We start from the raw sequence: 23,193 nt of genomic DNA, 5'->3' as shown, positions 1-23,193 counted from the left end.
GTCTCTAAAGAGGCTGAGGAGGCGGGGCTCCCTTAAGGATTGAAGTAAAGCTAGGACTGAGAGAACTTTCTTTTTGTTTTTACTATCCTCACCCAGAACAGCTCCCCCCGCAATGGTTTTATTAAGTTAATTAATAAATTCCTGATCGTGAAGGTGTTTTCTGCCACTCGTTTAGTTAATAGCATTGTTGGAGTATAATGATCAAGTGTGCCAAGTAGGGGGAAAAAAAAAAAACAACCCACAATCTGGGAGCAAAGGGTGTTAGGATTATCTGTAGCAATAGACTGGGAGGATGGAAGAGCTAATTTTTGGAGGGGAGGTATAACTATCACTTTGAGCTTGGGGGTGATGTGAAAAAAGGAAAGCAAAGGCACACTCTTCTGCCTTCCTTCCATAAAAGTGGTTTCGTATAGCTAGAAGTACTTGGGGTGCTCTGCTTGGAAAGGAGGAGCACCTCGGGTGTGAACAGTGAGCTGGAAGCAGGGAAACTGATGTCATATCCTTAGAGAAGAGCTCTTTGTCTTTGCAAATGCAGAACATGTCTTTACAATGTGATTGCAATTACAAAGGTAATGACATTGTACGTGAATTGAATTCTCCTATTTATCTTTAAAAGACAGCAGAATATAGACATTCTATTAGCACTCCCCAAGGTAAGAGGTCCGCAGCCTTCTTATCTTATTGTGTGCATCTTTACAGATGCCACGGCAATGTTAATCATTTCACCTGAGTAATTCTTCCATTTCTCGTTACCTAGGGGATTGTTAATGGCCGAGACTACCTCTCAGACTCTTTGCTCCCGCTCAATCAAGCCGTGGAGGCGCCAGTTTACTTTTATTGATCAGCGGGTTCCTGACAGCCTTCACCACAAGGAAGCAGCATCATCCTTTTTTAACTTAAAGGGGAACAGATCGCCTTAGAGTTTACAGCTAAAAGCTTCTAAGCATAGCATGCAAACATTTTAGCATGCTGCTAATTGTTCTGTTTAAATAGTCCAAGCAATATTTTAGAAAGCTGCCAAACGCCGAACTCACATCCCGTGATCAGATAGCAAACCCATTTCAAATGCCTTTCTAGGCCTTTTTAATTAGACTAAGATGCACTTCATTCCCACTCTACTTGCTGACATCAAAGGTAAATAACTGTGATAAATCAAATGCAGCCCATCTCTTTGCAGAGCTCTGAGAGGCGCCCACGCTGCCTGCCATGTTTTCATTCTCCTCCACTACTTGCCCATTTTTACAACCGGGTCTGCAGAAAACCGGAGGGCCGCTGGGTTCCCTTGAGCCATAACTCTGCTGTCCACATCTAAATGACCAAAATCAAATGATACTTATTGAAGATGCCCCAATTTTCTCCTTTGCTGTTTTGGCTTGAATTGCATCATAATTCGAAAGAGTGAAGGGATCCCAGCGCCCTCCCCTTGGTTTCAGATGCACGTTCATGGGGTTGTAATATCACTCCTGAAATAATTCCTTTTCTAAGGACGAAGCTGTCTTCTCCTTCACCCCCACCAAAGTAAAGGCTGCTAAACTAGCTCCTCTTGGAAGGAGAAATATGTATTTTTTAAAAGAAGCTCTGTTGCTTTCTGCAAGAAGGTGGCATTTTTTGAGAAAACCTATTGTGTTTCCAAATGCCATTTCCCCTTTCCTTGTTTAATGTTTTTAAAAAGCAAAAGTGAGTCTCATTTTAGGCCCACAAGCTTGGACCAATGTCGCTGTGGCTAATTATGAGTTTGCTCACCCAAGACTCCCAAATATCCGAGACGACTCACTCAGAAGGTAGGTTTACTCTTCCAAGTATTGTGAATTCAGGAGCCGGTCCCCGGCACCCCCAATCTACGATGGAAAAAAAAACCCACAAAAAAACAAACAAAAAAACCAACTTGTTCAGCGGGGTGTTTTTGATTCTTCCTGCTGCTGACCTTAATTAAGAGCCACAGAACATAGCAGGGAAGACTCCCCCTCTGTCCTCAGGGCGCCTTAGTCCGGAGGCAAGCTGAATTTGATGTCAGCCCCAGCCCCGCCGGCCTCCCGCTTCCCAGCACTGGCACAGGCCGCAGCTGTCACCACCACCGCCTGAGAGGAGCTGGCAGTCCCCTGAGACTGAGGCCCCGCGGGAAGGCTAGGGTGCCCCCACACAAGGGCGCCAGCTCCAGCTGCCGGCCACCTACGGGGACTGCGCGCCTGCCTCCAAGCTCCCGCAGGGCTGGGGGCTCTCCCGGCATGGCGCGGCACCGCGGCGTCCGCTCCACCCGCTCTTCTCCAGCGAACAGTTTATTTATAGGGAGCTAAATTCTCCAACAGGGTGGGGTGAGGGGCTACGCAATTTGTCCAGCCCTCTCCGCGATTCAATCCCTGCGACACGGATCCCATCTGACCAAGAAGGAACAGATAAGAGGGAACCGAACCGGGCCAAAGGCCCTTCTCTGAGAGAATAAGTGCAGCGTTCGCCGGAGAAGGAGGGATGGAGGTGACTGTCAGGGAGGATGGCTGCCGCGGTTCTCAGCTGAGGTGAAGACTCACCAGCCAAGAGCCGGAAGAATGACCACCTCGGGGGCGCTTTCTCCTTTCCTTTTTCCTTCCAGTACCCGAGAAGGAGAGGAGAGGAAGGTAGAGAAGCTGACAGACAAAACCCAGGGTGAAGAGACAAAGAGGGAGGGGGAGGAGGGGTGAAGAGAAAGAATATGAATATGAATATGTGATGAACACATCGAGAGAATCACATCCCCATCTTTTCTGCAGTCTACAAACATGAGAGGCGCGCAGTTCCCGTGGATGCTCAGCCTCATCGCCAGCACACTCCCTCTCCACTCCACCGAGTCCTCTTGCCCCCGCCTGCCCTGCCTGCCAGGCCTCCTCACGCTCCCGCCCCGGCTCCACTGACCCGGGTACCACTCGCTCTCGGCAGTGTGTAAGTTTCCGGCTGGCTCCGCCCCGCCCCGCCCCCGCGCCTTGGCCCCGCCCCAAGCCCGGAGCCCGCTCGCGGCGTGCTGATTGGCCAGCGCCTGGCGTAGCCCCGCTCGGCGGCTCCGGCTCTCTCCAGACTCCACCGCCAGTAGTTTGCGGCATCGGGAGGAGCAGCAGCAGCAATAAGCGGCGGTGGAGGGCTCAGGGGGAGACCGACCAGCGGGCGCGGACGGCAGCAAAGCTCCAGCACACCGTGCCGGAGTTGCCCAGAGGGCAGTGGCACTCGCGTCCCTAGCCTGGCGCAGGCCCTTGGCGCGTTGCGCTAGGCGGCATTCCAGCTGAGCGCATTCATCGGCGATTCGAAACCTCCCACCCCTGCACACTCACACTCCACACTCACACTCCCCGCACCACACACTCATTCTTCCTCTCTCACACATTCACACACAGCCTGACAGCAAGCGAGCAAGACAGACCTCCCGAGTGCATGAGCATCCGGAGGGAGGGAGCCCAAACGCAGCGCGGCCAGCGCCTTGCTGGGAGGATGGAATCAAGACGCTCCGGCAAGTAAACTTTGGCGGCGACATAACTGTCGACCGTGGCAGCTGCCGAGGAGGACCTTAGCGACATTCGACTGAGCTAGGAGGATTTCTTCCCACGGCGGCGGCGGCGGCGGCGGCGGCACGGCAGCTGCGGCCCTCAGAGCGACATCCCAGCCTAGACCAAGGGAGGAGGTGAAGCCCCGGGTACCCGCGGCAGCGGCCCCACCTTTCCTGGCCGGTACTGTTGTCGCTTTCCCTCCCCTCTTCCCCATTCCCCGCCCCCCACCCCGGGCCATTGGAAAGAACTGGACTTTGATAAATCACCATCGCCCCGTTTTCGCAAACTTGACGTGGAGGCTTGGGCTGCGTTGGTAACTTTGATTTCCAAGACACAAACACCCGCAGTCCAGCTGCTCTGAGGAGGGGACTCTGCGCCCACCTCCAATCCTGGGCAGACGCACCCCCCAAGCCTTCGGAAGCCAACCTTGGCGCGAGGGAGCGCGCTCTTGTCTCAGCAGCCTCCCTGTCTCCCCTCCCCCTTCCTCCGCGGCCACCAGCAGCCATCCGGCTCAGCTGGATACCCGGGAGCCTGCGGCGTTTGACAGCAACTCAGAGTCCCACCTTTGATCATCATTTCTCCCCAACAGACCTTGAAAAGGCCAGCGTGGCCCCCCCGGACCTCGGAGGGCGCGTTCCAGGCGGGCTCTCTCTCTGCAGTGAGCCAGGAGAGCTGGGGGAAGGTCCTTGCGCATGCCAGGTGCACAGACAAGGCGTTCGCCAGCCCCAGTACCGGCGCGCTGCGGTGGGCCGGGCAGTGCCTGAGAGGCTGCACCCCCACGGCCCTCCGGGTCTTTGCCCCAAGTGCGGTCCAGACTCAGCCTTCCGTCAACCAGGCAGCTCAGACGGCGTCCAACCCGCAGCCCTGCGCTGCAGCGGCCAGTCGTGCCTGGCTAACTTTGAAGGGGGAAAACTGAATAGCCGGGCTGGAGGGAGGGGGCTCGGGGCCACGCGGCTCTCCCTTGGCCCCCCGGAACCCCCGGGCCCCCAGCCAACCTCCTCCGAGTCTGCTGCAACCTCAGCATTGGAGCCGGCGCGGGTGCCTTCCCCGCGCCGCAGGGCCGCCCTGGGCGGGACTCCTCCCGCGGCCTCCGGGGCCCCGGGGCGCGCGCAACAGGCGGCCCGAGACTGCGGGAAGCTGGAGCGCCGGCGGCGTCGGCCTCGGAGGGGTGTGGAGAGGCGAGGCCAGGCAGAGCCCCGTGCAGCCATGGAGTCGCTCCTGCTGCCGGTGCTGCTGCTGTTGGCGGTACTGTGGACGCAGGCAGCTGCCCTCATTAACCTCAAATACTCGGTAGAAGAGGAGCAGCGCGCCGGGACGGTGATCGCCAACGTGGCCAAGGACGCGCGCGAGGCGGGCTTTGCTCTGGATCCACGGCAGGCCTCTGCCTTCCGTGTGGTGTCCAACTCAGCTCCGCACCTGGTAGACATTAATCCCAGTTCGGGCCTGCTTGTCACCAAGCAGAAGATTGACCGCGACCTGCTGTGCCGCCAGAGCCCTAAGTGCATCATCTCTCTGGAGGTCATGTCCAGCTCAATGGAGATATGCGTGATTAAGGTGGAGATCAAGGACCTGAACGACAATGCGCCCAGCTTCCCAGCGGCACAGATCGAGCTGGAGATCTCCGAGGCAGCTAGTCCCGGCACGCGCATCCCGCTGGACAGCGCCTATGACCCGGACTCCGGCAGCTTCGGCGTGCAGACGTACGAGCTCACGCCTAATGAGCTGTTTGGCCTGGAGATCAAGACGCGCGGCGATGGCTCACGGTTTGCGGAACTTGTGGTGGAGAAAAGTCTGGATCGCGAGACACAGTCGCATTACAGCTTTCGTATCACCGCACTCGACGGCGGCGACCCACCACATCTGGGCACTGTTGGCCTCAGCATCAAGGTGACCGATTCCAATGACAACAACCCAGTGTTTGGCGAGTCCACCTATGCAGTGAGCGTGCCAGAAAATTCACCTCCCAATACACCTGTCATCCGCCTCAATGCTAGCGACCCAGACGAAGGCACCAATGGCCAGGTGGTCTACTCCTTCTATGGCTATGTCAATGACCACACACGTGAGCTCTTCCAGATTGACCCACATAGTGGCCTGGTCACAGTCACCGGTGCCCTAGACTACGAAGAGGGTCACGTGTACGAACTGGACGTGCAGGCCAAGGACCTGGGGCCCAACTCCATCCCAGCACACTGCAAGGTGACCGTCAGCGTTCTCGATACCAATGACAACCCGCCGGTCATCAACTTGCTGTCAGTGAACAGTGAGCTGGTGGAGGTAAGCGAGAGCGCCCCCCCGGGCTACGTGATTGCACTGGTGCGGGTGTCTGATCGGGACTCTGGCCTCAATGGGCGCGTGCAATGCCGTTTGCTGGGCAACGTGCCCTTTCGGCTGCAGGAGTATGAGAGCTTCTCCACTATCCTAGTGGACGGACGGTTGGACCGCGAGCTGCATGACCAGTACAACCTCACGATCCAGGCGCGCGACGGCGGTGTGCCCATGCTGCAGAGTGCCAAATCCTTTACAGTTCGCATAACAGACGAGAATGACAACCACCCGCACTTTTCCAAGCCTTACTACCAGGTCATTGTGCAGGAGAACAACACACCTGGCGCCTACCTGCTTTCCGTGTCCGCCCGAGACCCCGACCTGGGTCTCAATGGCAGTGTCTCCTACCAGATTGTGCCGTCGCAGGTGCGGGACATGCCAGTCTTCACCTATGTCTCCATCAACCCCAACTCAGGCGACATCTATGCGCTTCGATCCTTCAACCACGAGCAGACCAAGGCATTCGAATTCAAGGTCCTGGCCAAGGATGGCGGCCTGCCTTCGCTGCAGAGCAACGCCACGGTTCGGGTCATCATCCTCGACGTCAATGATAATACCCCGGTCATTACTGCCCCACCCTTAATCAATGGCACTGCGGAAGTCTACATCCCCCGCAACTCTGGCATAGGGTATCTGGTGACCGTGGTCAAAGCGGACGACTACGACGAGGGTGAGAATGGCCGTGTCACCTATGACATGACCGAGGGTGACCGGGGCTTCTTTGAAATAGATCAGGTCAATGGCGAAGTCAGAACCACTCGCACGTTTGGCGAGAGCTCAAAGGCTTCTTATGAGCTTATTGTGGTGGCCCACGACCACGGCAAGACGTCTCTCTCCGCCTCTGCACTAGTCCTAATCTACCTGTCCCCTGCTCTTGACGCCCAAGAGTCAATGGGCTCGGTGAACTTGTCCCTGATTTTCATTATCGCCCTGGGCTCCATTGCCGGCATCCTCTTTGTCACCATGATCTTTGTAGCAATCAAGTGCAAGCGAGACAACAAAGAGATCCGGACCTACAACTGCAGGTAGAGCCAACTTTTTATCTTTCCTTTGTCTTGGGTGAGTAAGTTGTATCTGTGTCTCTGTGTGAAAATCCCATTGCTTTTGTTTCCTATTTAAATGCATGCTGTGTACACACTGCGCTTGTTTTTGAAGGGGGGAAAGTTTGTGGCAGTCCAAGTTGATCAATTCTTTTGATCTGACAATTTGCTGGAAGACAATCATTCACTGTTTGAGTGGTGGATTCTGTCACATAATGATGATGAGCAGGAAAGCAATTATCATTTTAAAATTTGTGCAGCTGTCTCCATGAAGTTATGGCAGGAAAAAATGAGAGAGAGAGAGAGAGAAAGTCAATTTTCAGCAGAACCACCAACACCCAAGACCCACAACTTGATTTCAGGGCCACAGTGCTTTGGGGACAGATACTGAAAGGAGAGGGAGTGCTGGTACTCGCCCAGTCTTGTAGGTAAACTAAAGAGAGCCTGTGAGTGGGTGTCTAAGGTAGGAAACAGTTGAGGGAAGAGAAAACAGGAATGTGTGGGAACACAGGTGATTAGTATTTTTTTTTTTTTAAAGTGCGTTCTTGGCTTGTTTTCATCCATTACCCAAACATCTGGTTATATAAGGTGAAATTCTACCCGTCATTCATATTTTCACATATCTAGTTGATTGATGAGGTAGAGACCAAACATCTCAATGAGGGATAGGACTTCGCCTCCCAGATGTTGCAGTAAAAATAGCAATCTTCTGGAGCTGATGGTATTTTTCTGTAATGTGGGATTCAGCTGTGGCATTAAGATCTGGTCCCTACCAGTGGATGTCACTACGGGTTATTGTGTTTCAGTTTCTCCTGGAGTATATGCAGGGTGCATGTGTATGTGGGGAGGGGTGGTGGGATGAGAATAGAAATGCAGAAACTGGAAATGACAAGTAGTATTTTTTAAAAAAATTCCTGATAAACACACTCTTGTTGAAGCTCTTCCTTACAATCAGCCAGAACAAATAAGACTAAGTATTTCTGGAGTCCAAGTTAGGATAAATACATGTAATTATTTCCAGCAGTGTCTCATTGAAACAGTTGAAAAAAAAAAAGAAGTTGTTTCTTTAGTTTGCTGAAATTGAATGATGCTGCGGTTTCCAACCAAGGTGTGTGTGGTGTGTGCTTTCAACATACCTACACATCCAGCGTGTCTTTTGTGCCATCTGTGCTTGCATGTTAATCAGTCAAAATATGTTCCTGTAGGTCCAGTTTGTATTTGACACCATCTGAAATGCACACTTCTGTGAATCAGAGCCCCCTGAATATGTAACAGCCATGCAATTATTGTTTCCCTTTTACTATTCTCTGCATTACACAAGTTAGTAGACAAATGCTAACCACACATGAATATCAATCAGGTGCCATAAAAGAGCAGCTGCAATGCCTCATAAATGCTTTAATCCTGTTACTAGTGAAATGGCCATGACTTTTCTTTCCTTCAGCTCTGAGTCAATTCAGATGGGAGAAATGGAAATTAATATTGCTCTTACCTTTGAAACCTGTGACTGCCAGTGGCGATTTTTATAGGAGAAAAATGGGGGGGGGGTCTGTAAAATTTTATTTATATAGAGATAATGATAGGGTGGACTCTTTTTAAGCCATTTCTGTAGTGTAAAGTAAATGTGTAAGACCCTTTTCTTGATGAAAAAGAAATCATCTTGAAATAAAGATAGTGAAGGCTTTGCCACTTCTTGGTGATATATGACTAGAAGTGAGAGCTCTTTCTGAGAGCTTGCCAGGGAGATCATTAAACAGGGAAGAGAGCATTTGAAATTAAAAAAAAAATAGAAAAGAAAAAAAGAAAATCTTAGTGCTCTCCAACTTCACTCACATGTGTATTTTGTAAAGAGCTCTGTTCCCCATGATGGTTTGGGATTAATAAAGTACAGTTTAATTAAATAATTGGTCAATACAGAAAGGGCTGCTCAGTGAATGCCTCAGCCAACTAATTGGACGGGGCATTGCCAAACTTATCCATCATGGGTAAACAAAATCATTAAAACTTCCCATTGATTCTATAAACAGATTAGAGAAGAAAATAAGCCCTAGTCCTGGGGTCTTTGGGATTTTATCTGCTCTTAAGCTCCAGTAGCATCAGCTGCATGTATGCCTGAACACAGCGAAAGGGCAAGGGGAATGTAACTGCTCAGCCCTAGGAACATCCCTGGGATAGAGTAAGAATTTGCCTCGGGAAATATGCAATTTCCCTGTATGCTTAGACCTTTTAGAAAGCCTGTCTTTTCATGTATTAGACAAGAGGTTTTCTTTTCTCAGCCCCTCCTGAGCCTCTTCCTCAAATGCATTCATTTATGAGACTTGTGAGGTGATCTGCAATTGCTGCTGAATTCGGCTTTTTGTATTCAGACAATTAGCTTTGTTGATCAGGAAGACAGTCACAGTCTTTCCCTTGTAAAGATCAACCTGTATTATTTATTAACCCTATTGTTTTGCTGATTATTACCCAGAAATTGAATTTTCCAACAATGAGGTGAATCATTATGTACAAAGGAATAAATGACTTTTAGAATCTAGCTACAATTCAATGTATTTCTTTTGACAAGTCTCTTAATGCTTGGTGTCTTCGGTGCACGTTGCTGGGTCTGTGTCAGTGTTAATTAAATTGAGCTCTTTATGTTCCAGTTGCAGCACAGCTGCTTGTAGGTGCACCTGAATGGAGAAGGATGCTGAATGCACTAACCTTTAAATTCCTTTGCAGTAATTGTTTAACCATCACTTGTCTCCTGGGCTATTTTATAAAAGGACAAAACAGCAAGTGTCCGCATTGCATCTCGGTTTCTCCCATTAGCAAGGAGCAAGACAAAAAGGCAGAGGAGAAAGTGAGCCTAAGGGGAAAGAGGTAAAAAGCACTTCCCCTCATTCAAATGGGTTTGGCTCTCCACTTTCTCCAGGAGAGGAGGGGGTAGGGTAGGGAGTGGAAGGGGGGCAGGGGTAGGACAGGGGGAAGGAGGGTGTGGAGTAGAGAAGCTGAGGTTACATCAAAGGGTGGGGTTTGATCTAACCCACTTCAAAACTGATCAGGTCAAAGAGATATCTGACTGAGGGTGTTTGCTACATGGCAAATGCCTGGAGGAACTGGAAAGGAGATTATTTTTTAATTCCTTCTGTCGCCTCTTCTTTTAAATTAATACTTGCTTCTTATTTCACCCAGAGGTTCCTTTGGGTTCCAGGGAAGCTCCAGACTTGACCATTTTCATGCTTTCTTTCCTATAGGCTCAACTTTCCCTGTCCTCCCCACTCTTGCTAAGTAGCCACTGGCAATGAGAAATTGCACATCCAGAGTATAGAAACATTTTGGGGGGGTGGTGGAGGAGTGGGAGGTTTGTATGTTTTATATGAAAACTCTATGGCCCTTAGCTTGTTTTCACATGTACAAAGCACAGGAGAAACCTGATGATGTAATGCACCAGAATAAGAAGCTGGAGCAGAGAAGGGGTGCAACCCTCTGGGGTGCTTAATATTTATTAACCAACGCATGGTTTGGGAGAGCATTAGCAATACACGTTTCCTTTTTCTTCCTTTTTTTTTTTTTTTGTCACGCAGAATCGCCGAGTACTCCTATGGGCATCAAAAGAAATCAAACAAGAAGAAAAAAATCAGTAAGAATGACATCCGTCTGGTACCCCGGGATGTGGAGGAGACAGACAAGATGAACGTTGTCAGTTGCTCCTCCCTGACTTCCTCCCTCAACTATTTCGACTACCACCAGCAGACACTGCCCCTGGGCTGCCGTCGCTCAGAGAGCACTTTCCTGAATGTGGAAAACCAGAATACCCGCAATACCAGTGCCAACCACATCTACCATCACTCTTTCAACAGCCAGGGCCCCCAGCAGCCAGACTTGATCATCAACGGTGTGCCTCTGCCTGAGGTGAGTGCAGCTAAGGGGTTCTAAGAGGTCCTCCTGGCTGGCTCTCTTTCCCATGTTGCTCCCCCAGACCCGCTTAGGCCTCTAGGCTGCAGAATTCCCCTGCAGGGGTGGGGAGGACTTCTTTGCATAAGCCCATTTCTGTAGTCAATGTTTGCCAGCAGGGTCTCTTGGGGCAAAGGATAGCCCAACATATTGGGTCTTTGTAGGGGTGGATTTAAGGGTGGGAGCTCAAGGGCTCTGTACCTTGGAAGTCTCTGTATGGCGTTCTGGCATAATATGAATTTGCTCCACCTGTTGCAAATGCGGTATGCTTGCCAGCCAGCGGTACCAGTGTTCCAGTTAAAGTGGCTGAGAAAGAGTGGATCGACAAGCAGTGTTAAAGATGGGTGAACCCTAGAATGCTCAGGGGCCAATTCTCCAGTGCAAGAGTGATTCAGCTTCCTGAAGCCCCCTTTTTCTTTTTCTTTGGCCATATATGTGCTTTCCCAAGAATATGGGTGGGCTGGTTAAAGGGATGCAAACAAAAAAATTTAAAAAACCACGTTGCCATTTCTTGGTAGTTCTTTTGGTTTGGTGATATTTGACAAACAAGGAGGTGGAAACTGTCACTAATTACAAACTTTTCAGAAATTAACTATGATCTGAGTTGGTTCTGTTTCCCTTTACCAGGTATGAAGGTTTTTAAAATGGAAGCTTTTTTTTTTTTTTTTAGCACTGTGTGGTCTGATGTTTGCTGGCTCTTGAACAATTTCAGGGTAGTAGGGTGATAACATGGATAATGGTGGGTGGGTGGGTGGAACGCTATAAGTAACGGTTCTTAAGTTGGTTTCGAGTTTCCATAAATTGCTTAAGTTCCTCTTTGGTTGGAAATTTGATGCACTGGGAGGCATATGCCCTCTTCCAGGCCACTAATGAAAGGAATACTGTAGATTTGAAAGGCATTTCCACAGGTTTTGAAGCACGTGCCCAATCATTGTCTCCTTTGAGCCTTGCAATAGTTATCTTGATAGATTACCCTTCAGTAGATGAAACAGAGTCCAGAGATGGTAAGGGAGTTGTTCAGACTCACAGAGTAGGACATGGAGAGACACACAGAGAGAGGAGTGGGGTAGAGGGGGAGAGGAAGAGGGAAGTGCAGAGGCAGAGAAAGAAAGGGAGGAGAGACTAGATCACAGGGCTCTATAACTTTCTGCCAAGTGCTGTTTCAGTGCCACCTTCCTGCCTTGGAAATAATTCAGACTGACCTACCTAGGCTATGATGCATATAAAATGGTCTCATAGTATTTGTATCAATTTCAGAGGGCAATTGAATCAATTGCTTTCCCTAGTTTCCTGAAAAATCATTCTCACCAGAAGTAATTGGACCAAACAACAGTGCTTTTAATGAGAAATTGATGATCTTCAGCTAGCAACAAAAGCACCAGTATTTTCTATCTATTAATCTCTATATAAGGATTTATTGAAAATCCAATATCATGCCACAGAAGCACTGTTACAATTATGAATATCAGTATATACTACTAGGAACTAGATCATAGACTTTTTGGAGGACTACTTGTGGACTACTAAGAGTTTAGCCATGGAAAGGAAGAGGTAGTGCTATGTGGTGGAATCAAGTAGACCATGATTTTGAATCTGGGGGACACCTCTTGGTATGGAATCCTTCTGAGTCTCTGTTTCCTCATCTACAAAATGGGCACATCTACCATGCAAGGTCAGTCCAAGAAATAGTATGGCATTGTGTAATGTAAAGGGTATGACACATACGTGTTCCCTGAATCATAGATCTCCTCACTAGACAATAATTGGAGAATCATTTATAATGGCCTGCACACCTGAGTGTGACCCCATAGACACTGTAACTAAAGAGGAATTTAAGTTGGTTTTGTATAGGTAACACCTACAAAGTAGTGTGCTTGGAGTATTCATATTGGATGTTAAACAATGGAGGTAGAAGATGGCAACGTTGTGGGTTCAGGTACTGACTGCTCTTGTTTTTGGAGATAGACAAAATAATCATCATCTGAGGATGTGGTGATTATTTCTGTGATCAATTCAAGGCACTAGAGAAATGTGAGCCCCAGTGCTTATGAGATACTTACAGTGGGCAAGAGACATATGACTGTGTGTGTCTTCATGGTTTATCAAAGATCTTAGTGTTCTTTTTGATTCTCTTATAGGCAGAATGAAATAAAATATTGCTTCAATTATTTAGAAAATCCATTGAAAGTCTGAATTCTGATCTTCTCCCCAACTCACAAAGCCACATGCTCTCCTTATTTAACTAAATCACAGAGCTATGTAGTGTCTAGGGCTAGTCAAGGGCCAAGGCAGTGTGTCCTAGACATAGTGAGACCAAGTGTGTATTTCTAATATGCAGTCCTGTAGAGTTCAACTGAGAAACCCATCCAGAAATAGGAGGCCATTTTAACTTGCAAATGTCACAAAGTTATGCATGGGGAAAATGATACTTCTCCTTTTCTTTCCATATCAGAAGTCCCTGAATGAGGACTAGGTAGAATACTTAGGTACAGTGAAATCTATAGAAGAGCAAGAATGGTTGATTCATACCTTCAGCTATATTCATTGAAGGTCTACTTTTTTTCTGCTCTAGGCTTTGGTGTTACAGAAATTAAAAAGATCTGTCGTCTCAAGGAATGTACATTCTAACAGGGGAGACAAGCAAACAAATAGGTGATTTGCAGGAATGATTTATGCTGCTGTGGCATTCAATAGGATATTCTCCTTTCCTAGGATAGTAATATCCTGATATATTTCCTACCTTCTCTTTATATTTCCTATTAATTAATTAATCCATCCAAGAAACCACCATTTATTAAGAAGTTATAACAGAGTGGTAAGTGCTATGATGTGATAAAAATGAGATTCTATGGAGACTCCTGTATTAAATCTTATGTTACTTACATTTTTCTTTACATTATTTCATCAAATCATTCTTTTATCTGTTCATTAACCCCAATAGCATTTGTCGCACATTTAGAATGTGCTAGATATTGCACTACTTGACCAGGATCCAACAATAAAACACTTGATCCTTGACCCTAGGGAGTTTACAAGGAGGCAGACAAGTAAACAGGTCAATTCAACTCAGGATAACTTTCCTTTTCTGAGCATATGTTACATTATTACTCTCCAGATTGAGACCAAAGCACTGCACATTATGTTTCTCTGCTGGGTTACCTTGTGACAAACCCACTCCCTCCCTTATCTGCAGAGTCTGTTACAGGGCTTTACAGTGGCTCCATAAAGGAGTGGGGAACTTCTTCCCTTGGAGCACTCTATTATACCTTATCACCATGGCATTAGATATCAGTAAGCATTATTAGAGAATCCAATGTGCTCAGCTGTGTGGCAGGTACCATGGGGATCCCAAATAAATATGAGATGCAGCAGCAGCCCACGGAGAGTTCAGTCTGGTTGGGGAGCTAAGATCACCCAATGATTTCCCTGCAAGTAATATAAGAGAGTTTCTAACCACATGTTACTTTGTAGACTTCGTAGTGCTCCCCTTCTGCTTCTTTCTTGGCAACCCTGCTATCATTTATATGTAGCCTTAACTGTTGAGCTCCTAAGGTTTGGTGCTGCTTGCAAAAGTGTAGGTCTCTTCTGCATCAGTGTGCAAACCTAGCCACATCTGAATATTGTTGGCCCTAGAAACCAAAGGGAATGTGATGTTCAATGCAGTTAAGTAGGTAAGGTAAAGGGAAAGGAGTCTAGGGAATTGGAACTCAGCCTTTAGTATCACAGAGACTGTCATGCCTAGAATAACACATCATTATTTGCAGATCTTCTGATGTTGGTCCGGAAATTGGCTATGTGGATTTTGTGGTTTTGTACACAGATTTGGCGAGGAAAAGTGGAGGATGTCTTTGCTGTTTACAGAAGATTTCTGTAGAATTAATGAAGTCAGGTATCCCTTAAATATTTTAAATTGAAGGGTGAGAGTTGCATTTCTTGGCATCCTGGTATATTTAGTCTGTAGATTTAGTATATGCATGAGTGAATGTATGTGTGGTGGGAGGAGAGTGAAAGGAAGGGAAAAGAGATTGAAAAGGAAGGGGAATTGAGAAGAGAGAATAATAATAGGTTTTCCAGTTTGCTAAGATTTTTCTAAAAATATTTCAACATTTTTAGAGTCTCCTTATTATGGCAAATACTTTTTCTTCCAATCTTATGAAATGGAGGCATGCTTACTGGGCCCCCCTGGATGCTGGAAAGTGTTATTCATTTGTACATCAGCATCTCTGCTTTACCCTTTTTGTCACCCAAGCTGTGATCATTGCTGTAGGAAGATGAAACTCATTTCTTCTACTGCTATTGGAGACGTGGGTGGGACCTCTTCCAGCTTTTACGAGAGGTCAAATGGCTTAGACACCCAGTCTCTTTGGTGAGGCATTTTAAAGTTTTAGTTTTCTAATGTTGAATGATTCTGAGCTGATACTCTGAGGGAATCATAGTGGTCAAAACTTCCTGAATTTTAGATTTAGATTTAGATTTTAGATTTAGGATTTAGATTTTGGTTTCAAACTCAATCTTGAGTTCTATTTTTCTACCTTTTGCTAGCAAACTGTGGCATCTTCAGTATGAGACATTCTAAGGCTGTGTGTGCTCTGCTATGGGACTGAGTGGCAGAAGAGTTTGCAGACTAGGAATGTACGTGGCAAACCAAACTGAATGCTTCCAGTTATCTTACAGGAAGTCCCTATGCATGTTATCTTAGTGCAAATAATGAAACTGAAACATTAGTTAGGCTTTGAAGAAAAATAGGAAGAAAGAAACAGCTCAACACGCTTTGGTCCCTAAAACAGAATTTTAAAGCTAGGGATTTGCAGGGATTTGAGTGAAACCGTGGGTTAAGGAAATAGAAAAGCAGCCCCAAACCTATCAGATGTCAATTTCAGAAATCACTAGGAAATTGATATGTATGATGAGGCTGGTTTGAATAGCAAGGAAATGACACTGCCTCCAATGAAAACAAACCAACAAACAGTTAAGTGAGCGTTTTTAATTTTATTTTTCTTTTACTTTTCTTGTTATGACAGCATTTTGGAACTACCTAAGTCTTATCCCTAAGAGTCAAAAGTAACCCTCAGGCATCAGAAGGAGGCAATGGGAACAGTGCAACCCGCCTCTTTTCAGGTGCATGCACTCCACTTTTCTCTAAAAATCAAAGGCTCCACTTCTACTAGGATACATTCTAGGGCCACCCATTGCCTACATTGTATCTTATTGGGCCATTCACATCTAGGGGAGGCAGTGTGTTTCCCAGTAGGGATCTGGTTGCAAGATGTGTTCCAGAATAAACTGTTCCTCTGTCGTCTCCATGCAACTGCCGCAGAACTGAGTTAGTTTACATTAGTATTTGCTAATTTATTATTATCATTCCTTATTGGCAATTAACTGGTTACCTTAGAGATCACCTCTCTCCCCATACACCTTCACTAAAGTTGATCTCAGCCAGAGCGCTTGCTAATGATCCTGAGATTTCTCTCCCTGGGGGATTGGAGGCAGGACATTTTCCATAGAGGGCTCTGAGGCTTTGGAATTCTTCTTATTAGAGGACCACTTGTTTGGGGGTCCTAGTGGCCCTACCTGGTTTTTCTTTGATTGTCCATCAGACTTACAAGGTGGGAGGAGCTGCAGACCTCACCTTCCCTATCCTTGCCCTAGTCTTGGTTGTGGTTTTGGTATTTTGCACCCAGAGGCTGAAGCTAGGGGTGTGGGGAATTGCTTGTTAGGAATTAGAGAGCTAAGAAAAGGATGAATCCACCTCGTGGCAAAGCTGGAGTCTTTGAATTATGGCGCTGCAGAGGATCTGAGGCAGCTGCTTGGAGTTTCAGATATTGACCCCTCTGCTTGTGTATCTCAGCTTTCAGGGCTTAGGGGAGACCAAGCTTGGCTGGATCGAGTGTCTCAGATGTGGGTAAATGAAGCCATTTGTACAAGAGGCCTGTGTGTGAGAGGCAGGAGGCTGGCTCAGGAGCGGCCATTTTCTCCTACTGAGAGGAGGCTTAATTTCTTGATGTGTGACTGGCTGGCCTTTAATGTGAGCCTCATTTACTTCGAACAATTGAGCGGCTTGAAGTGAAAGTCCCAGAGGATCAGTTGTTTGTAGAGGGAAATGCTCTTCAAGTTACATTTCCTTCTTGGCTGTTGTGTAGTTAGGAGTGGTTTTGTGTGGGTTGCGTGCTGAGGGTAACTCTGCTTCCAGTGGGTGTACCCAGGCTGCGAGCGCCTCCCTGTGTCACCCCAGGGAACGGTATGGAAAGTACTGCAGCTTCCTGGAGCACCGCTCTGCCAGTGTCAGGAACTGGGGCTCCCATGCAGATATCTCATTTGTTATATCATTCAGCATTTTGCTTAAAAAATATTGGCTGGGACCACACAGCTCCACAGCATCCCTGGAAAAGATGTGAGAAGGAACCAGTATTTACACTCAATAATCATGAAAATGGAGTTACAGAGCGGACAGATGGCTCAACTAACATTTGGGGCCAAACCAGACTCCATTTTGCTTGATAGCAGTTCCTCTGGTACAGCTTCAAAGTGCTTTTTGTTCCAGAACTGAAAATATGATTGGGTGACACAAGAGGACCTGTGGATATACCTTTGAACCGTCATTGTGTTCCTGAAAAGCCTTGCTGCAAGTGAGTGTTTTGTAAATTCGACCCTGTATTAACCGCAGTGATGGCATTCCATATTTACCAAAAACCTGTGGTGGATTTGTTTGTAAAAGAAAGAGCCCCACATAATGTGAATAAACAACTCCTGACCAATGTCCTTTGTTAAGTCTGGATTTTTCACATGTCTTGTTTTTCTTAAAGTGAGATTCCTCACATGGGCGAGATTTACAAAACCTTTGAAAGGTGGGCCAATTCATTATTCTCTTGAATTCTCATTGGTTGGCTTTCCTGGTTGAAGTTCACTTACTTAAAAAAGATATAATTATGTAATATTTAAAATACACGGAGTCCAGAGAAGGCAGATACATGTCACCTGGATTTAACAAATGCCACATTTCATATTTGTTCTAAAAAAAAAAATTAATGGTTACAGCTGCCCCCTTCCCATCCTCTTCATCTTCCCCCACTCTTTGAAAGTCTGTGGCTGGAAGCACTGAAGCCTATTGGGAATGTGTTTGGTGCTTTTTGTTTTAACCTCCTGGGCTTACTTCTGAAAGACATGGCTCTCACTTTGCTGCTCCAGGTTCTAAATGCTCCCCAAGTCAATAAGCAGTTCTCGGATTCAGTAGAGCCTGGGAATTACTTTGCAAAATGAAAGGGTTCTCTTCTACTTCCTTTGAATTCAGCTTTTGGGGAGTTAGAGTATTACTTTTCAGAAAGAAAAAAAGAGAGTGAGAGTTAGACGGATGGACAGACAGACAGGTGTTGGGATAGCTATCTTGAGTTTCCAGCAGACCGTTGCTGATCGAAGGAGGCAAGAAGCTTGATGGGAATTCTGCATTCTCCTTGAGCTCCATGTTCATGGACGAGCACCAGGCCTTCTTCATGTCAGATGTTTAAGCACGGCCTTGATGTGTGTAGGCTTTGGATGCTCCATTAAATCTCTGAGTGCCAGGGTGACCAGTTTTCAGCTTTTCCCAGTGGGCCCCATCTGGCTGCTGTTCCATGGCAAGCTGCTCTCCCTCACTGCCACAAGCACTGGCCTTGGTGGTCTCTGCTTTCTGGATTATTTTCATTTCTAAATCTGATTTCCAGAGCATGAAGGGCACCTCTTCTCAGATTGTGTAGTTTGCTCTTCTCAACAAAATGGATTCTCTGTGTAAGCTGGCAGGAAGATAAATTCAATCCAAAGGCCAGATTCCTCTCCCTTTAGAGGAGTGTGTATGTGCGTGTGTGTGTGTGATAGAGAGAGAGAGAGAGAGAGAGAGAGAGAGAGAGAAAATGATATGCTTCTCTCACCTGCTTATTCTGCCTCTGTGGTAATGGAGACTTTATGGGCTGGGCTGGCCTGATGATACACATGTCTATGAGCTTAGGCGCTCAGAGTCGTGCTCTCCACCCTTTGACACTCTGCTGGTTAACTTCCTGAGGAAAAGCTTCTATGTCTAGTCACAATAGGATGTTATTCCCCCACATGTGAGGCCAGGGCACCCCAATTTGATATAGCCCAGGAACAGAGTTCCTGGGAAATATTTTTAATGGAGAGTTCTGAGTAGGAAGCAGCCAAATAATCATTGCTATGTGTGCAACCCAACTTAAGAAAACTTTATAGGGAATTTCAGCTCCTTGGAAATTGTTTTCTGAGGCTCAGTTCCTCTTTTTGTGCCTTTTGGACATAATTCTGTTTCAAACTCTCCTCTAACCCTTTAATTCACTTGGCTTGAGGAAATCCTATTTGGGCTGCTGATGCATCCAGGTATTTAGCTATAAAACTATATCTTTTCTAGGTGAGATGTATGAGCAAGGATCAGTCTGCATTCAGGGGGATTGATTTAACCTTTAAGCAACTTTTTTTTTTTTTTTTTTTTTTTTTTACAACTAAAGATGTCTATGATCTAGCATTCATATTTGAAACTTGACATGTTTGAGGGATGCAGGACTCTGAAAGTGCAGGTCTGAGCAGAGGCATCTGGCTATAGGTAATGGTGAATGGCTTATTGGAAGACTGTTTTCTTCCTCTTTGCTGCCAGGCACCGTGGCCTATGGTGAGGACACAGGCACACAGCACTCCGAAGGTTGGCATTGACTCTGACCTTGCCATACTGGTCATTTCTTTTACTAGTGCATTTCTGTTTGCTCAAGTATAGACTCTCAAGTGATGGGGTATGCTAATGGTAATGTTTGTTCCTTAATGCTTAGGGGAGAGAACATGATGGCATTAGCGTTAAATCAAAGTTTTTCCAGGGGACTTTGCCTGATTAAAATTGCAAGACAATTTATGATAGTTATGGCTCTTTAGTAACAATCTCAAATACCACATAAGAAACACCAATTTTCTGTATGGTTTCTGAGCTTGCTACTGGGGTATATGTCCTTATGTCTCCAGGTCACTCTTTGAATTTTACCTCTACTGAGGAATTTTATTTTCAAGTTGGAAAAATACATGTGTCTTGTTGCAGTAAAAAAATACAATAAGGAAAATGTCTGAAATGGAAATAGTTAAACTGTCTTTGCACAAAGTATACTTAAATTTTAACTGTCTTTGCACAAGATATACTTTGTAGAGTGATCTGACAGGTCAAAACTTTATAAAACTAGTAAGCCATAATACCATGGCACTGGGCATTGTTGGAATGGCATCAGGGGACTTAGTCTTTGCACTTCTGATCATCTGGAAGAGATCATGGGAGGTGGAGAAAAACCCGCACCTGCCAAGGTTTGTGGCTGTGCACAGTGCCATATTTGGAGGTATTGGGAATCCAAGAATGTGTGACATTTACATTACCTTGCTCTCCTCACCCTCTGAGTCTAGCAAACTCCATCAGGACAGTTATCTCTAATGTGTGAGCCACCCCAAGTCACTGTATTCCCAAAGATAACAATTGAGAACTGTAATTCTGGGATCAGGGAGGAGGTCACTAGCAAAACCAATGACACAGAATTAAAGACCTCGTAAAAGAAGAGCTTTAGTTCATTGAAATCTATTGTCACTAAGGAAACCACTCCAAGACATTGAGAGTTCTGAAAAATCCAAACAAATGCCAAACTATATCAACCCTGGAACAATTACATGAGGAGATTGGGTCAGGGTATCTTCAAGTTCTTTTGCAGCTCTGACTGTAATTTTGTGAATTTTATAGGATTGGTTTGAAAGGCTTCCTGTAGCTGAGTGCATTCAGGTTTGAGCCCATGTGACCACAACAGCTGCTCCGTAGGTGGTATTGAGGTAAGGGACTGATCTATGACAGGTGATGAAATAGTTACCAGCCTTTAGCTTTTACAGGAGGGCAACATATTCTGTGTCTAATGTAGGTTGTATGTCAAAACTCAGTAGCCTCAACAACAACAACAACAACAACTCAGTAGCCTCCCCATTCAAATAGGTTTTCTTGTCCAATGTTAAGTTCTGTCATAAAGGTAACAGTGAGTATACTAACCTTGCTTCAGTTGGTTGGTGTTTGCTGTAGGTACGTGTAGTAGATACACCCTTCTTGCCTGGTAAGCTAGACCCTTCAGAAGAACACAAATTCACTTAAATATAAATTGTGTTGATTATCTTGCTACCTAAAATTTCATAGAGCTGGAAGTCACTGAGATCTCCTTTTTAAGTTAGGCATTCTTGAGGACTGTTTCGTATATCATGATAAATTATCTAACCTTTCATACTGTAGAAGGCCAGCATTATGGAAATAAGCAGCTTTTTATTCCATTCTAAGGTTAATCTAACCGAATTATGCAACTTTTAATGCAATTGCTTGAAGCTTCCACTTTGAAAGTTTTCTCATTTTAATACCTCACACACAATAAATATTTTAGCTACTATTCATGCTTAACAATAAATTTCACTGATCATCATTCTCTGGCATGAGGGGCAGTTAGTTCACCACGGCTTTGCTCATTTGCTGTTTGCTGAAGATAATCACCAATGAGCCAGAATTCAGTAAAAACATATATTTTTGTTGTCATTATTTTTAATTTCAGGCCATGGGAGGTTCACTAAGCCCTACAGAATCTATAGATGTAGGGCACATGAGGGTTTTGCTTCTGAGCCAAAAGCGAGGTAGATTTTCTTTTAAAGTAGATTTGATTCCAGAATTATTAAACCATTAAACTCAATGCATGTTGGAACCTGGTGGATGGCATTGAGCAGGATTTGGGGCACTATCTGTAACAAAGCAATCTATTTTTTGCAGGGAGTAAACTGCTATTTCAGGGGCAGGGGAGGTCAGCTGGGGAGTCCTTGGGAAGGTGTTTTACTTTTGGGCCCCCTAAAGAATATTTTTCAGGGGCTCCTTGAAGGCAGGGACCAATGCTATACAATTCCTTTTGGATAGTATCAGGCATTTTTAAGTTTTGTTACTTAGTAGTTTCTATAGTGCTTGTTATGCCCTGACCTTGCAGGGTATTCATTTATTCTAGGTGAATCCTGCCCCTCTGGTTATGATGATTTGCCCTCAGACTTTAGGGAATGGACTTTCTGTTTAGTAGTTAGGCTCTTCTAAAAATATATATATTTTGGCTTGAAAACATTCACCCATTCATCCATCTACCAATTATTTGTAGATCATCCTTTACTGACCAGCTCCATGCTCAGCTCTGAGGGATAGAGAAAGCATAAGGTACCAACCCTCATAGCTTGTGTTATTACTGAGAAGACAAGATGAGAGGTTAAATAGATTTAAAAAAATGGAGAAAGTAAGGATTATTTACTAAATGGTGCTCTGGGATTATATTATTGGAAAAAATAGGTTTTTATTTCTCACTGTATGACAACATAAATTCCACAGATTAAAGAGTTAAAATTTTAAGATGAAAATGCAAATAATAAAACCAATTGTAAAGGACTTCAGACACATAGAAGCAACGAAATGAACACAAAGAAAAAGACCAGCAGCTCTCTATGGTGAGTGCTCTGAAATGTGTGAGCCTGACGATTCACAGACTTATACCTCTGGGGCAAATAATACATTATAGGTTAATAAAAATAATAAAAAATTTAGAAACGTCTGATAAGCTAAACTAAAAATAAACTCTAAGCTGGGGAAATATTTTAAATGTATATAGCAAAGAACTTGTATTTATTAATTCTATAAATATTTATATAGTACTTAACTATGTGCTAATCAGTATTCAAGGTGCTGGGGATATGAGAGTGAACAAAACAAAGTCCCTGACTTTGTTATGCACACAGACAAACAAGAAACAAATAAATATATAATATGTAGGGTGATGATATGGAGAAAAATAAAGAAGGGTAAAGTTATATGTTCTGCCAGGAATGAGAGCTCTCTAGAAAGGTCAGGGAAGACATCTTGGATAAGGGGACATTTAAGCAATGCCTTTAATATATAAAGAGTCTTACAAATCAATAAATAAGACAAATACCACAATATAAAAATTATGCAAAGACACAAATAAATAATTCATAAAGAGGCTCTACAAATTACCAGAAGATACAAAAATATTTCAATCTTAGCAATTTAACAGTAACAATGGAATGCTATTATTAATTTTGAACTACAAACATTATATGTACCTATTAAAAAGTCTAACAATATAGGAACATATAAAATAGAAGCTAAAGTCTCCACAACTCTCTCCTTATTAATACGTTACCTTAGGGGAACCACCGACAGCAATTTGATATGCAAGGTGTCTTATTTTTACTTATAGAATTAGGAAAAATTTAAAAATATGCTAAGCATTGGCAAGGGTATGGTTCTCATATATTGCTCCATGTAGTATAATTGATAGAATTGAAATCCGACATAATCTTTCTTG

General features: G+C 45.2%; 2 protein-coding genes across 3 annotated transcripts in view; one reads left to right on the top strand and one right to left on the bottom strand.

The window, feature by feature from the left end:
• TNMD (tenomodulin) overlaps positions 1-4,717 on the bottom strand; it is a 185,789-nt gene extending 181,072 nt beyond the window's left edge. Inside the window, exons 1-2 of the mRNA XM_059156816.1 lie at positions 4,366-4,717; positions 4,101-4,324 (exon numbers count right to left, since the gene is read on the bottom strand). Coding sequence (XP_059012799.1) covers positions 4,101-4,324; positions 4,366-4,717 — 576 coding nt within the window. The remainder of the gene's footprint in view (positions 1-4,100; positions 4,325-4,365) is intronic.
• PCDH19 (protocadherin 19) overlaps positions 3,024-23,193 on the top strand; it is a 131,249-nt gene continuing 111,079 nt past the window's right edge. Inside the window, exons 1-2 of one of the 2 annotated variants that reach the window (XM_059158651.1) lie at positions 3,024-6,862; positions 10,441-10,768. In XM_059158651.1, the coding sequence (XP_059014634.1) occupies positions 4,716-6,862; positions 10,441-10,768 (2,475 nt within the window). In that variant the 5' untranslated portion in view covers positions 3,024-4,715. The remainder of the gene's footprint in view (positions 6,863-10,440; positions 10,769-23,193) is intronic. The other variant, XM_059158650.1, reaches the window with a different exon arrangement.

Source organism: Mustela lutreola, chromosome X (genome assembly GCF_030435805.1).
Source record: "Mustela lutreola isolate mMusLut2 chromosome X, mMusLut2.pri, whole genome shotgun sequence".
Taxonomy (NCBI): Eukaryota; Metazoa; Chordata; class Mammalia; order Carnivora; family Mustelidae; genus Mustela; species Mustela lutreola.
The sequence above is the reverse complement of the archived record's forward strand: the minus strand, read 5'-3'. Positions and strand labels throughout refer to the sequence as shown.